The sequence below is a fragment of the Toxotes jaculatrix genome, chromosome 6 (genome assembly GCF_017976425.1).
Source record: "Toxotes jaculatrix isolate fToxJac2 chromosome 6, fToxJac2.pri, whole genome shotgun sequence".
NCBI lineage: Eukaryota > Metazoa > Chordata > Actinopteri > Toxotidae > Toxotes > Toxotes jaculatrix.
Window position 1 is genome coordinate 15,495,722 of NC_054399.1, and position 15,301 is coordinate 15,511,022.

At 37.9% G+C, this 15,301-nt stretch overlaps 1 protein-coding gene across 2 annotated transcripts; it reads left to right on the plus strand.

Annotated features, from left to right (window-relative positions):
* The first annotated feature begins 1,772 nt into the window (after window positions 1–1,772).
* On the plus strand, window positions 1,773–7,771 carry LOC121183439. Of its 2 annotated transcripts, none has more exons than XM_041040511.1 (5): window positions 1,773–2,020; window positions 3,480–3,806; window positions 5,592–5,645; window positions 7,017–7,057; window positions 7,163–7,771. In XM_041040511.1, exons 1-5 carry the CDS (start codon window positions 1,951–1,953, stop codon window positions 7,313–7,315), a joined length of 645 nt encoding a protein of 214 aa, XP_040896445.1. In that variant the 5' UTR covers window positions 1,773–1,950; the 3' UTR covers window positions 7,316–7,771. The 2 variants fall into 2 exon arrangements, with proteins under 2 accessions (XP_040896445.1, XP_040896444.1); XM_041040510.1 differs by having other exon boundaries at window positions 1,774–2,020; window positions 5,493–5,645.
* The last annotated feature ends 7,530 nt before the right edge of the window (window positions 7,772–15,301 follow it).

The window sequence follows — 15,301 nt, forward strand, 5'->3', positions numbered from 1 at the left end:
TTTCCCTTTGGAGTTGTCTGTATGGTTATTTTTCTCTCTTTTCAGTCATTTTGTAGCCAGATGAAGATGCCCTGACAAAAATGTAATGTTTCATTGGTTACTCAAGGTTTTTTGAGCTACAGCAGCTGCATGCTGCATTTGAAAACACATTCATATTTATGGTCTTTACAGGCTCTGAAGGCCTCCAACGTGGCCTTCGTGATTCACAGATTTGCATTACACTGCCTAAAAGTTTGTGCCCCTCGCAGCTGAATCATTTGCTTCAGTGGTTTAAGCCACAGGGTCTTCCTCCTTCCAAAGCTGTAAGGAAATGACCACCTCCATCAACCACTGAAACCAAACATAACCCTGTGCTGCACACTGGCTGTGTTTTGTCTTAATCTCATCAGATTCGTACTTCAAAGCCCCCAACTTCCTCTGCTGTGGTTAAAGTGTCGTGTGTGTATGTGTTAGCACGTGTGGCTGATTTTTACTGATAAATCCATTGGCACAGTAATATCTGAAGGTAATAGTAATAATCTAAACTTTGGTCTGATTATTTCTTGTTTTTGTTTAAAACAAATGGAAACAAATAGTCGTATACAAAATACAACAGTCAATGGATTTTGTTATAAAATTGCAATGTCATCAAAAAGAAGAGAGAAATACAGTTTTAACAAACAGAAGATTTATCTGCCGCTTTATTCCGACTTGCCTCAACAAACAAATTCTGTAAAACTGCAACCAATATCATGTTACTGATTGACATCATCTGAGAGGGAAGAACAGACTGGAACGACTGGAAAAACCTTTCAGAGCTTTAGATAGATCTGCTCATGGTAAACAGTGTCCACCTCATGCTGTCCTCCCCTTATCAGAACCAACTTATCATTCACTGGACTGAAGCCACTTCCAGCGCATTTTGGACTGGTTACCGGTCTATCGCAAGGCTGACAAGGACAATCACTCACACTCACAATCACACCTACGGCCACGCGATTTGGTTAACACAAAACAGTAATATCTAAGTATTGGCATATCTATGGTTTGTTGATACTGAAATCGACCTTCATCACACAGTCGATGAAGATCAAAGGGAGGAAGCATGAGGAACATAATCAAAACACCTGAAAAGTTTGCTGTCAACAGTTGTCATTTAAAAGACATTCACTGTGAAGTCTGTGGATCATTTATAGTAACAGGGACATTGTTTCTCCTAAGACAAGTTGTTGCTGAAGTCAAGTAATTGTCGAAATGATTTTTAATGTTATGTTAAACTTGAGTTGACTGTGAGGAACACCAATAAATTCTGTTCATGTTATCTGAGAGTATGAACTTTCAAAATTCAGCAAACAAAACCGAAAGTATTTACGTGTCTAAAAATAGAAAAATATGGGGGTGTTTTTTTGCAGTTCAGGTGAAATGAACCTTTAAGAAAAAAACAGAAAAACAATTGACTGTATTGTAAACTACAGTGTACTGATTAAAGAACAGCTCAAACTCACCAACTTGTAGCCGATTTTAGGCACACAAAAGCAATTTACAAGGGTTTACTGTCAACAAAAATTCAATCCCAGGTCCACTGTATGGTGAGCTTAGATGACTGTTTTATGAGTAATATCTCTGCATATTCTTTCTCAAAATATGAAGGAAACTATTTTCTCTTCCTGAATTTGCATGCATCATGTGTGACATCTGAGTTCCTCACTCTCTGCACCACATGTCCATGAACCTCTTTGATGTCTTCCGTTACAGGAGGTGCTTGTCTCGCTGTAGGAGGATAAATCGGTGTTTGTGCAAGTTCCTGCCTGCAATTTCCTCCTGTCAGGCTCGCATACTGCTCTTTGCCTAGTAAGATAAAACCATTTTTCTGACTAGGATTCAAGACACCAAGGCAGTTCATAAAAATCAGTAAGGTCAAACACTCAAAGGCCATCTTGCCAGGCCTGCAACCAGCGCATTTCTCCTACCATGGTTGACAACACCATCACAAAGTCTCTCGGGTTAGTTTTGATCGCCACAGCTCACATGGTTTTCAACGGTAAGCTGTCTTCTTCATGATTGATGTTTTAGTCTTTGACATTTGAGAGGTTTTGACCTGCTAGAGGTTAATTTTTACTGTTTTCTAAAACTTATTTTTGTACTTCTTCATTCTTTTAGAATCATAGTGCCTGTTTTTGTTCCATGTTATTGTTCCATTAATGATACCACACAGTAATGATGTTTTGCCACAGTCTTATCTCTTAGTATCTGACATGTTGTTTTCTCAGTTTGACTTTGCTGTCTGCTGTTTTGCCACTAGCAAAAATGGACTTGAGGACTACTAATATGAAGATAAATGCAATTATTATGTGTAGCCTGACAACCTCCTAATAAAACCACGGCTTGTGTTTGAGATAATAGGAGTTTTGCCTTGAGACAACTTTAATCTTGTGAGAGACTGTGTGTGAATTCGTCTAATACAAATAAATTGACCTTTTTTTTTGATCGTTTGAAATGCCAATGTTGTCCATGCAAAAGAATGTCCAATAAACTGTGTCCTTAAATTTTTAAGTAAAACAAACTCTGGCTCATGCTACATATGCCATAAACACAGATGCAATATTTAGATAATGGTACAACTAATATTTATGATGTACAAGTCAGGAGTTCGGAGACTTTCTACTAACATAAAATAGATTAACAGAACTTAGTGACATCCATGACACATGTCCTCACATGCAGTGAAAACATAAAAATGAGAGTGAAGGCTTTAAAGTTTTCAGGCTGGGCAACAAATGGGAGAAAGAGAGAAATGTTGTGCACTCCACTTAGTCTCTGAATTCTCTTCTCAGGATGAAGGGGAAAAACTCAGTGTCTGCCAACAAAATGTTCTGTCAGCTTTCTCATTCGTGTATCTGGTTAGTTTAAGAAAACAAATGTTAATTTTAACGTTTATAGTTCACATTTCATTGGACTTTTTCTCTGTTTTAGCCAGAATAGGTGTCTATACATCTAGGCTATTACTACCATTCATTCTTTATAAATTATTTACATTTATCTTATTCATTAGCATCATCAGTACATGTGATATGTGATTTAAAGGTAGTTTAATTGCACCAAATCACATGAATTCTAAAGTCAAAAGCAGGTTTTAATCTCCATCATGACTGAATTTTGAAACTTCCTCATTTAGATGTGTGGGATAGCAAACTGGATTACATTTTGGATATATTTATATTTTATAAGTACAAATAACAGCTAGGGAAAAAAGAACTATGCAAATGTAGTTTTAGCTTTAGCAAGGCCACCTAGCAGTGGCTATCTAGTGTTTGTCTGTGACAGTAAGTGCGACGAGAGCACAAACTAACAAACCAGAGTGCAGTTATTGCAACCTGGACAGAACCTGGCAGTTACTGTGGATTACACTGGTTTTTGGTGCTGAGTTGCATTTTGCTTTTAAGGATGTGGTGATTGTTGCATCCGACCACTCATATACATTTCACTTTGTCTTCACACAGGGCCCAGCCAAGCAGAGGTCATTGGGATCATCGGCAGCAACATCACCCTTCACTTTATATTTAATAACACTAAAATTGATTGTAGGAGTCATTTTGTAGTGTATATGAGCGGCTACAAAAAGATTGCTGAGTATTCAAATAACCCAAGATGCTCAGGAGGAGGTGTTGACATTTACCCTGGCAATTCCTCTGTGCAATACCACATTACAAATCTCACAAAAAATCATAGCGACATTTACTGGGCCAGTTTGTTCATGGACACAGGAATCCCCCCAAAAAGCATCAAGATAAAGCTGATTGTCCAAGAGGAGAACAGACGCAGCACAGGTAAAGTCAGTCTTTATCGTCATAGCCTACATTACACCGCCACCAATACAGTATGGTATAAATACAAACCTGAAAATGGTATGCTATTACATTCATGCAATAATTTGTGTACTGTGTAACAAACAATATTGTCACAATACAGACCTGCTCATTAATTTGCTACAAAGGCCATAACGGTCTAATACAACCAGAAATATTAAAAGGATAGGTACCACAGTATAAAGTGTTTGGCGAGATTTTTGAGTGTAGACAAAGGTATAATCGTCTCCTATCATATTTTTCAAACCTTGTGTAAACAGTAGTTACTTTTTACTCAGTTACACATAAAATGTCCTACTGCTGTAGATACTTCTGTAGACCACCAATTTTGTATTAATCCTCAGTTTAAAATAGTTCCAAACAAATTCAGTGTTAACTCCTGTTTCTTGAACAAGAGGACAAGAGTAGTGCTAACATCAATATACACTGGCTGCCATAAGTAGGGATAATGTTTACCATGTTCATCATTTTAGTTTAGTATGTTGTTGACTGTTGTTGACTATCAGCAAACACAGAGAAGCTGAGGATAATGAAACCATGAAGCAAACTATCAGATATAGGCTATTGGAATTTTGACCTGGTAACGGTGCAAGATAAAAAAAATGAGGGATCACAGAAGTTATTACAATTCATTTTGTGATGGTGGCGACGGGGGGGCATGAAAAAGGTTATTAAGATACATCCTCTCAGCACCATGGGATATCTGAACTAAATTTCATGTCAATCTACCCAGAAGTTATTGAGATATTTCAGTCTGGACCAATATTGCCCCGGTGGCCACTCCATGCCATCTGTGCCACTAATATGGCTAAAAATTTCATTGCAGGTAATAGCTTTGAAAGAAGGTATTTGTCCAACATGAACATGGAAAATGTGAGATTTCTTGTTATTAACAAATCCCATGAATGGACTAAAACCCACAATGAAATGATCATACCAAGTATTGTCTGTGTAGGCAAAGTCTGATCGTATTCTCACTCAGTGTCCTAGACTTCCACTGTTGCTGTCCCAAAACCATTGAAACCACATGAATGAGACAAAGTGTTGCACTGTGGGACATGTTCCTTTGTTACAATAAATGTGGGCTCTGTACTTTTTGAACCACTGCCCTACTAAAAATTCTAACTTGAGCATCAATTGTGTTTTAATGCACTGCTGAAAATAGTCACAAACAAATGCACCATTCAGTCCTGTATGAGTCAGCGCTTGCTAAAGGCTGCAGTGCACAGCTGTTTACTGAAATTACTTAGCTTTTTTCAATGTATATTTTTTCTAACGGCAACTTAGAGGTGCTACACGTTATCTCCGACTAACATTTGAGATGCTGTTCACCACTCCACAGTGTGTTAGTTTCAGTGCTGATTGAAGGCTCATATGTCTGCTACCAACGTTGCCAGTCAAAAAAGTGAAAGTTTCTGTGTGTCTTCACTGTCTGTGTTTAATTTTAAAAAGTAAATATACTGCAATTGGCCTAGTTGTACAGAAAAAATTTACTCACACATTTACCATTTACCATTAAAGTGGGACAATGGCTTGAACAATTATTGCCATGGCACCACTTGTTATAGACACTAAAAATGAAGAAATATACATTATTCTTGAGAGACACAGGTGTATATTTTCATAATTTCCTTTTAACTCCTACAGTTCCTCCAAAGCCGGCTAACATCACAAATACCAAATACAATGGAAGTTCCAGTTTCTTTTCCTATCACAGCGTCACTGTCCTTGTGGTTTCACCTGTAGTGCTGCTGGTTGCAGTACTTCCCTGGTTGATCTGGTGTCTCGTGAGAACCAAAGGTAGGGAAACTTACTGCCCAAATAAAGTCTTCTTATTTGTGCTCATTTTACTTATCTGCCATTAGGGTTCTCAGGTATATTGTGGTCTTTCTTTTGTCAGGATCTGAATCTTGACATTGGTTGCTTATAATTTAGGTGACTTTACAGTGAGTAGTATTTTCTACAAATTTCTTTCATGAGAACAAAGTGAAGTTGAAAAGAATTGTTGTTATTCTGTGGAAAAAATGTGCAGTTGTGTGTGATGCTCAAAAATGCAAACCGGATTGCAGTTTCACATCCTTTTGATATATGTGATGATTCATAGCCTTTGAAAAGAAGTCCTCCCTCAGAGCATGCAAATGTAAATGTACCTACTATCACTGAGGTATGGGTGGAAAAAAAAATACTTGCATTATTTGTTCACTATCATGTGTGCGCTTTCACTCAGACACAAACCCCTCTGGCCTACTTTGAGTAGGAACATTGCTGCTTTCAAATATCTGACAGCCCCTGTGACCTCAGAAACCACATTTGATGATTTCCCGTACGTGTATACAGATGCAGGCTTTTGCTGACTGTGCACTCCTGTACCATGTTGTGCTAACCTGGTCCAATGTTGTCCGCAGATAGCACTGCTCAAACAGGGCTATGAGTATTCAACAGAGAAAATGACAAAAGTCAGCAGACTGACAGATATAATCTATACTCCTCTGCACCCTGTCTGGCTTTTTTTGCACTGCCAGATCATGAAGGATAATATTTTTACAAGCTTGTGCAAGTGCTGCAGTTGTGTACTAAAAAAATCAATGATAAAGTCAGACTTAATTCAGTGTAACTTATTTGGGCCACTATTTGTTTAATTTGATAAACAACAACAAAATGTTTGCTGTTGACTGCTCAGCATTTGCACAGCTTTGCCCATTAATTCTTTAAACTGCACACTGATTGATGCATTACTACACTTAGAGAGTTAGTGTATTGAGCAGTTAGAGTTGGGAAGTGAGAGTTGGAAAGTGATTAGCTTAGCTTAGCCTGCTTCCAAAGACTGGAAGCAGGGGGACACAACCAGCTTGGCTCTCTCTAAAGTTCAGAAATCTGTATTACAGCACCTCTAAAGTTCACTACTTAACACTCTTGTAATTTGTACAAAAACAGAAATATAGAAAACAACAATGTGTAGTTTTATGGGAAGTTACATGTTGGAACTAGCTGTGCTGGATCTGTGCAACATCTCCAGCTATATCAGAGGTTACCAGATACGGTCACTGAGCAAAATATGCACTTGTACATGCATGGTGGCATCAAACCTGGCAAACTCACTTCGAGGTAGAGATGAGATGTCAAACTTTTCCTCTTTATCCGACTGACTCACCCGTTTTGTTTTTTAAACAGACAAACAACAACCACAACAAAACTCTAATCCCACAGGACAGGTAAGAACACTGTTGTTGTTTCATATCTTTAAAAACATACATGTCAAAGGAAACATTCAAAATGTCTCCAGAAATTTTTCAGCTTCACTCTAATTGTCTTTACAGGAAAGAGTTGGGGAGTCCAGCTGTGTGTCTTCACCCTCATTGGTTTACAGTGTCCTGGATTTCCCCAAAAGACCCCCTGCAGTTTTGGAGCACAGTTCAAATGATACAGAGTACGCTGCCGTCAGCTATCTCCCAGAAAATAGACGAGTGTGACACACGGCTGAATGTACACCTGCTGGTCTTTCGTGGTTTGAGTAAAGGTTTACCCGATGACTTATATACTGTATATATAATCTAAAAATACATTTCTCGTAAGAGTGATAAATGCTGTTTTTGTTATGAACCCTTGCAGCCTCCAGGCTTCTTGCAATAAATTATAAACAATGGAGTTTTGAGGTGGAAGAAAACATAAGACCTGATGTGCATGGACCATAAGTGTCTAGGTCTCACTTTGTTTTTGGTCTTACAGTTGCTGTGACCAACAACAAGCTTGCAATATCCAATCATCTCTTTGATTTGGTTTGGTATTGTTTACGTTTCTGATTTGTTTCAGGGGTACCTGGCCTCTAAACCCTTAAAGAGTTAGTCTGGTGATTTTCCACATTTTTGTCACTGTTAACAAATGCCATAAAAAGAACAAAACCACTAATAAACTGATCCCGAAACAAATACTTTATGTGTAACAAAAGTATTATATCATCTTCTGTTACATAGAGCTCCATTGTGTCGGGGTGACACCATGAAAATGGACCCCATAGTTTATTTTGAGATGATCCCACACTCTCTCTCTCTCTCTCTCTCTCTCTCTCACACACACACACACACACACACACGCACACGCACACGCACACACACACACACACACACGCACACGCACACGCACACGCACACGCACACACACACACACACACACACACACACACACACACTAGGGCACCAAATGTGTCCCCCAAAAATGAACTCTTTATGTTTATTCCTGTTTGGGTAGCATTGGCTTAAAAACTACAGAGCCCAGATGTTTGAGAAAGATCTGTGCGTTTTTAATATACGTTGTAAGAATTAAACAATATATTTTAGCTGCTTTTAACAATTTTGTGCAACAGACAGGTTAGGGAAGTATTGAAAGATCGACTAATGAACTGATGGTTTTGGACTTCTCAAGGGATTTGTTGATGATAACAAAAACCCTTAATGTTGCCAGCCTCATCTTTTAAGCCACAGTAAAGCTAATGTACCTGTGGGTAATATTATCCCAAAATTTTTACACTTCTGAGGAATAACAGTTGACTAATAAGTTTTCAGTCTTTAAATATCAATGGCGCTAATTTTCAAAATGAAAATGTTTTTTTTTTCTTCACCTTTCAGGGGAGGAAGGGTTTTTTTTTTTTGTTTGTTTGTTTTGTTTGTGTGACGTGTGACATCTTTAACTGCTCCCTTTTGGTTTCAAGTTTAGCTGTTTGCATCTTTTCTGTCAGTGATGTGTGTGTGTGTGTGTGTTTTTTTATGAACACAGCTTTCTTCTCTCTTTTTCACAGTTTTAAAATAAACAAAACTAAGAACTATGAGGGAAATGAAACAGGGACATGGTGAAATTCTGTTTGTAGATAGAGATCTGTTACCATCTCAACAGTACTGTATATTCATAGATCTCAGATGTGATTTTCCATCTACTGACAGTTTGACACACTCACACCAGTTTTACACATTGAACAACGATCTGACACTATCTCACTACTATTTTCCACTGCATGGCATCTGATGTTCTCTTTTGGCTCATTGATGTTTTGATAGATCTGTCTGACAAAGTATTGATTTAGTTCTCATACCATGTATTATGTGTTAAAAAATTACTATATAGAGTTGAACTCGCCCACCATAATGTGTGTTAGTGACAAACAAGTGGGTTGCTTATTCATCTTGCATATTGGCTGTTACTCAGGAAGGAAGACAACCAGCTAAGCTAGTGAATTGTGATGGGTTTTTTTTTTTTTAAATAGGTGGTCACGATGACATGCAACTGAACGCTGACTGAAGGTAAATTTTGAAATCTGCCAAGCCACCAAGTTTCTTGTCCTGTCAGGTGTAATTATTTTACATTTTACTAAACTGTTTCTCCATGCACATTCTTTTAAGAGTGAATGTCAAGTTAATAAACTTTATTTTTATGAGTGAGTAATGTCTCGTTCCCCAGTGTTGGTTCTATGAGTCTTGTGTACAGTAAGTAACAGAAATTCCTTGAAAAGCTTGTGTCCTGAGTAAAATAGCAGCTGACTGTACTTTTGCCTTTGTCAGTATGTGTATCTGGGCTTCTGTTCTTCTTCATTTTTCCATGTAGTAGTTATTTAAACATTTCAGTGAAGGACAGAAAGTTTAGTTGACTCTCAGCAAGTGGAGTTTAAAGGCCACAGTATTTTAGTGCGGAACAAGTATTGCTAAACTGGTCTGTTCTCACCAAGCCTTCAGTACGTTAAATCATGCAGCACTGTTTCACCACTCATACAGGGGTTGTTCTCACACAGGCGCTGGTCTGAGTGCATCAGCGGGGCTGGCCCAAGTAAACTACCGATAATCACATTTGTTTTTGTGTTGTTTTTCTGAGGCTATATGCAGGGTCCTAGGTGCAAATGCTAGTTCAGCATTTAGCACCATAACACCTAGAGTACTGCAAAGTGTTTACAGTAACTACTTTCGGGTTTGCCTCGAACCACCTAAAACGCTAAAGGCAGCCTTGTTGCAGTGTGACTTGTGGATTGCTTTTGATCTGAATTACTTTTCTAGCTGCTTTTGGTTGAGGTTTCAACCAGTACTACTGAAAAAAAAAACATTTAGTTAGTTTCATTTCATGGGAATGGACATGCTAACTAGTGGGCAACCATTTTTCTCACAGCTCAGGCATGTAGATAAGGGTAAACCCCTGAAAATTCATCCATTTCCGTTTTTAATAGTCATTTGACAATGGAAACAAAACATCATCTTACATGATCAGCGGTAAGGACATATATAAACTGAGAAGACTGTTTATTATCTCATCTGCTTTTATGTTTATCTGATGTATATTCCTTAATAAATTTGTGTTTAATTAAATTACCACACTGAAAACACAAAGAAAACCTGTGCCAAGTGATTATACTGGTACATCTCTGGGGCACGAGACAAAACATTATGAAGCTGCTGGGTCTTCTGCACTGCTTTGTTAATCATCTTACATCGGTTCAACTGAAAAACGTTCCCCCACTGAATTAAAAATGTGATGTAACTGAATTTACATTTAATGATCAGTTCAAGGTTGTCTTATGAGTTCTGCTAATGTAAAATCAAGCTAAGTAAACTTGAGAAAACAACTTCAGAAAATGTATATAAGGTTATTAAGTTGAACAGACAGCTGGTCAGTCACAGTCAAAAAGACAAATTTGCTTTTCCATTTATCGTTCAGTTCATCATTTGACAGGAAGAACTTTGTGCCAGAGTCAATGAAAAGACGTGACACTGCTCAGTAACTTTGATATATTATAAGTATACAGGGAAAGGGACTGAATTTGATACCAACCTTTATTATGGTTTCCATTGTTTTCTTTATTATGAATATAAATGACTTATCTTATGTATTTAAGACAAGCAGCAAACTTCTGTCATGTCTGTTTTCTTCAAAGTGCAGAAAAAGAAGAGTCTATGAAGAGTTTTGACTCTCAAACAGTGCAGGCTGAGAAATCTGCTTGTAAAGACCTGTTTCTTTAGGAAACAGGTCTTTACAAGTTGAGTGAACTATCAGGTGTCCAATCATCCAACTCATCATTTCAAGTAAAAAGTCTTCAAGTTAGAATGTCTCATGTATATAATTTCTGGAGTGGTCTGAAAATAAAAACTCTAATTTTTTGTCCTAAGGGTTGATTGAAGGCAAATGGACTTCTTGTTGCTTCTTCAGTTCTAGAGACTGGTTAGAGAGCCCAAACATTCAAACTCATCCTTTTCCCACCTAGTGGGATAGGGGAGCAATTGAAACCACTTCGGTTACTGTTTACACCTTGGGTGGTGCCTGCTGGGCTGCCTCAAGTGGACTCGTTTGCACCTGAGGGCGACTGTAATGGAAAATTTTTATGTTGAATTATCTTTAAATTTGCAAAACATTACATTACATTAAGTTAATGAGAAAAAATTACATTTTCTCGTAGAGGACGAAATTGGGAAACCTCCCTTGAAACAAATCTGTTCCTTTTAAATTGTTACACTGTGGGCAAATAGTGCCAAGCAGTGTGAAAATGTGGTTGGTAAAGCTGGCATAAAAGCAACATCTCCATTATAACATATAACTTTTGAATTTTGGTCCTTCATCTGTTTGTTACTTACTATTTCAATCTTTTGCATGTATTTTTATCCTGCATGTAAATAAACAGTGGCCTACCTTACAACCATGAGAGTGCAGCTCCTGAGAATCCCAAAAGCAGCGTGATATGAATCAGAAGCAGTACAGGCAGATTAATTATTAATTATTAATTATTACTTCTTCCGTCTTCTTCCTGTTTTCAATTATAATTAAAAATTTCCCACAAAAAGTTTAATACCCTTGTTCAAAATTCTTCAAATTACATCTACTCCTTCTCCCCCACTGAAAAATCCAGAATCTGCGGATATGAAAATTATATTGATTTCAAAGGTTTAGCTTTTGGACACAAAAGGTCTCTCAGAAAAGTCCACTCTCTGCGTATGTGCACTGTGGTTTCAGGTTTCCACATCACACTTGTGTGAATTGTGTACTGGACCACAGCTGGCTTAAAAACAGCCTCACCAGACTCTGAACATGAAGTACACCATTCTGCTCAGTGTTGGCCAAACACCCAAGCCAAATGACAGAAAGCAAAACTAAAAAAAAAAAACCTCATTTCTGGAACACCTTCCTTTTTTTTAGAACAAAACAGAAATATCTGGAGTATCAGTTCAGTATTTGTAGGAATGAGTGCATCAAATAAGTGACATGAACCTTGAAGACAATCACACAAGTGAAACTACCTCTCATTGGTTTGAGGTAAAGATGGACTTCACTCTGTATTGTTAGAGAGCTTGTTTGCTGCTGAGCTCTACCTGATGCAATGTCACAAGCAAATAACATGTCTGCACTTTGCACAACATAACACCCACCTCTACTGTACTGAGGTTTCTCATAAACAAACCCCGCTTTTCCATTACAGTGCTGTTGAGCTGTTGCATTTTCTAGCAGCATTTAAATGCAGACAATGACAAACAATTCAGATGATGACGATGTGCTGCTTTTAACTGAGTATTATATCTCTGTGTATGGCATAATTATGTTTTGTTTAAATGTAGTGCTTTTATTTCCCCTGAATGGGAGTACGTCATAGAGATTATTTCATTAACAGGAGGGGTCTAACGTATGAAGCTTCTGTTGTCAGCCATTCCCTCCCTGTCCTGCAGTAATCTTCAGTGTTTTCCTGCCTTTTATCATCACCTGACCTCCAAACCCACCAACACATCCGCTCCCAATTCCATCCTCGACTCCCCAGTAGCCATTAACCATTGCACCGTGCCAGGCTGTCTACTGCGGTGTTTGTCATTTGCTCTCTGGGTTTGTGACTTCTTATCGGAAGCAATAATGTCCACTTGAGACGCCTCATCACAGGTTGCGGACGTATGTTGCGTTCCAGACAACTCGAAATTCGGAAATTTCCAACCTCCTACTTGAAATAGTCCAAACAGTTCTCTAAGTCAGAATTCCAACTGGGAAACTTAGGCCAATTTCACTCCTGCGTTTTTGGACGTTTGCACATCTGCTTCACTGCTTTGCCCTCACTCATTTGCCTGTTGAACAGACAGGCCTGTTGTGAAACCCTGATCTGACGCAATAAACTTTATTTTTTCATGCAAGTTACTTTTCTTTCTTTACGATCGTCATCAGATTAATTTGCCAAAGGTAAATTGCTGCATTAGCAGGATTGTAAGTTGCAAGATGTATGAATAATAAGATCTGAAACTAATATCTGAAACAACCCACATTTGGGTTCAAACCTGAGTGTTCCGTAAATAAAGTCTGTTTGCGTGTAACCCTAATAATCAGTTACCGTCGAGATTTTGATCTGTGGGTGTAAGGTTAATGTAGATCCTGTTTTCCACTTGACATCAGTAGAAAGATCAGCAATCTCCGGTCTGCATCAAAAAATGGATAGGTTTCAGAAGTCAACAAAAGAAATTTATCTGATCTGAAATTTGCAAAAAGCTGTTTTAGTTACATTCATTTACTCAGTGGGTAACAATCTCACTTTGGAAAATGAAAAAAAGGTCCTTTCCCCATATGTGTGTGCGTATCTATATATCTATATATCTATATATAAAATCAGCTGTAGGAACCAGTAACAAAAGGAGCTGAGTAGAATTTTATTGAATAATCAGTAACATGAACTGCATGTTTCTTCTTACTTATCGTCATGCAAATAAAAAAATACAAGTTAACTTTGCACACACTGAACTCACAGTGAACTTGAGAGCATCAGTGTTTTCATGTCTGTCTATTCTCTCTGAATAGATCTTGCTAACCCAAATCCTCTTAGCCTTACTAGCATTAGAGCACTCTTATTGCTTTATGCATACCATGTGAATCATTCATAGACGTTCTTCACAACAGACATTTTGATCTTTCAGTGCAGGAAAAGCACGACTGAAACTAATGACATTAATGATGGCTGTGTTTCATTAACCATTGCATTACTACTTCGACCTGTGTTTGATTTCTAAGACAACTTTGCTAAGATTCAACTTTAGTGTCACTCCATATTTTCCTCCTGGTTAAGTAAACTCTCCATGCAAAGGCTCTGCACCCACCAAGGAGGACCTGCACCTCAGTCTGGGACCCAGTGCATTATGAAGTAAAACATTATGGTACAATAAGAACATTTTTTTATAGTCCCACAGCACAAGATGACCATAATAGATCTACAAGTGACTGATAGGGTGGGTTTTTCCTTTATCCAGCAACTGATATTTCTGGCCTTTGAAGGCTTAGTTCCAGCCACGACTCTGTCTCAGCATATTGCAGGTACAATGAAAACTTTAACCACAATCTCCCAACCCCACAAAAACAAATGTGACACACCCAGTTTTGTTATCTGAGTGAGTAGTAGACGAAGCATTAAAAAATGCTTCTGTTGGATTTATTCTCATTTTATATTTTATATTTTAATTATGTATTATCTTTGAGGGTAATACAATACATGATACTGAAAACTGACTAATGTTAAAACTCCTTGGTTACAGATTGACATTAGTAATCTGAAACAGGCATATTGTTTCTAAAAATGCCACAAATTTATAGCTCTACCATGCAAACAAAGAACAGCAGGTATTGAGAGTATTATGTGTTTTTCCTGCCTTTCACTCACGAAGTCTTGACTTGCAAATGATGCATGCCTTTCCCTTTCATATTTGCATTTTCCTCAGTGTGTTGCAGTGGAGTTACCCGTTTCTTAATCTGGTTTCACACCTCTGAATCTCATCTATTTGTTCTTTTTCAAATAGAAAATGAACGTTACAAGTGAAAACAAAATGGAAATTCTGCCTATCTGGCTAACCTCTTCTTACCAAGATCTCAAACCGTCCTGTTGACAGGCCAAATCCTTCATAATTTTAAAGAGCAACACCAATTAAGAAAGCAAATGTTGATTATTTAATGTTTAATGTTGCAGCTCTCTACTTTTGTCTTCCCACGTGCTTTCCTCTTTCTGCCTAGTTGTGATGGGGGTCAGTCCATAGGAGCCCCAAACACCAGTGATAGTTCCATCCAGTTCCTTGCAGTTTTCATTATGAAATATATGTGTCCCAAACTGCCCAGAAACCCAGTGTATGCTCATAAACCCTCAGACTGGGACATATTGAACACACATAATTGGCAGGTTTTTGATTTCATCTTCAAGCAACATTAAGCAGTCTGTGAAATCTCTGCAGGGGATAATCTAAACTTAAATTTATATTGTACATAGTCTCCACATACAGTTTATTTATTTCTATGGACCCACTCTTTCACATCCCACTGGTCCCTGGTCCCTTTCTCTACCTCTACAACACTGCTCTAACTTTCCTGATGGAGAAAGTGTGCATGTCATATTAGCTTCTACCCAATTTACATTTTTTGTAAATATTTTTCCTGTATATAAATATTTTAATGCGATGCATATCTGAAGGGGGATTTTTGTAACT

Excerpts from the sequence above, each read along its gene's own strand:
- LOC121183439 (XM_041040510.1), top strand. The coding sequence starts at position 1,951 with ATGGTTGACAACACCATCACAAAGTCTCTCGGGTTAGTTTTGATCGCC. Across the intron at positions 3,807-5,492 it reads GGAGAACAGACGCAGCACAG|TTCCTCCAAAGCCGGCTAAC; the intron begins GTAAAGTCAGTC and ends TAACTCCTACAG. Across the intron at positions 5,646-7,016 it reads GTGTCTCGTGAGAACCAAAG|ACAAACAACAACCACAACAA; the intron begins GTAGGGAAACTT and ends TTTTTTAAACAG.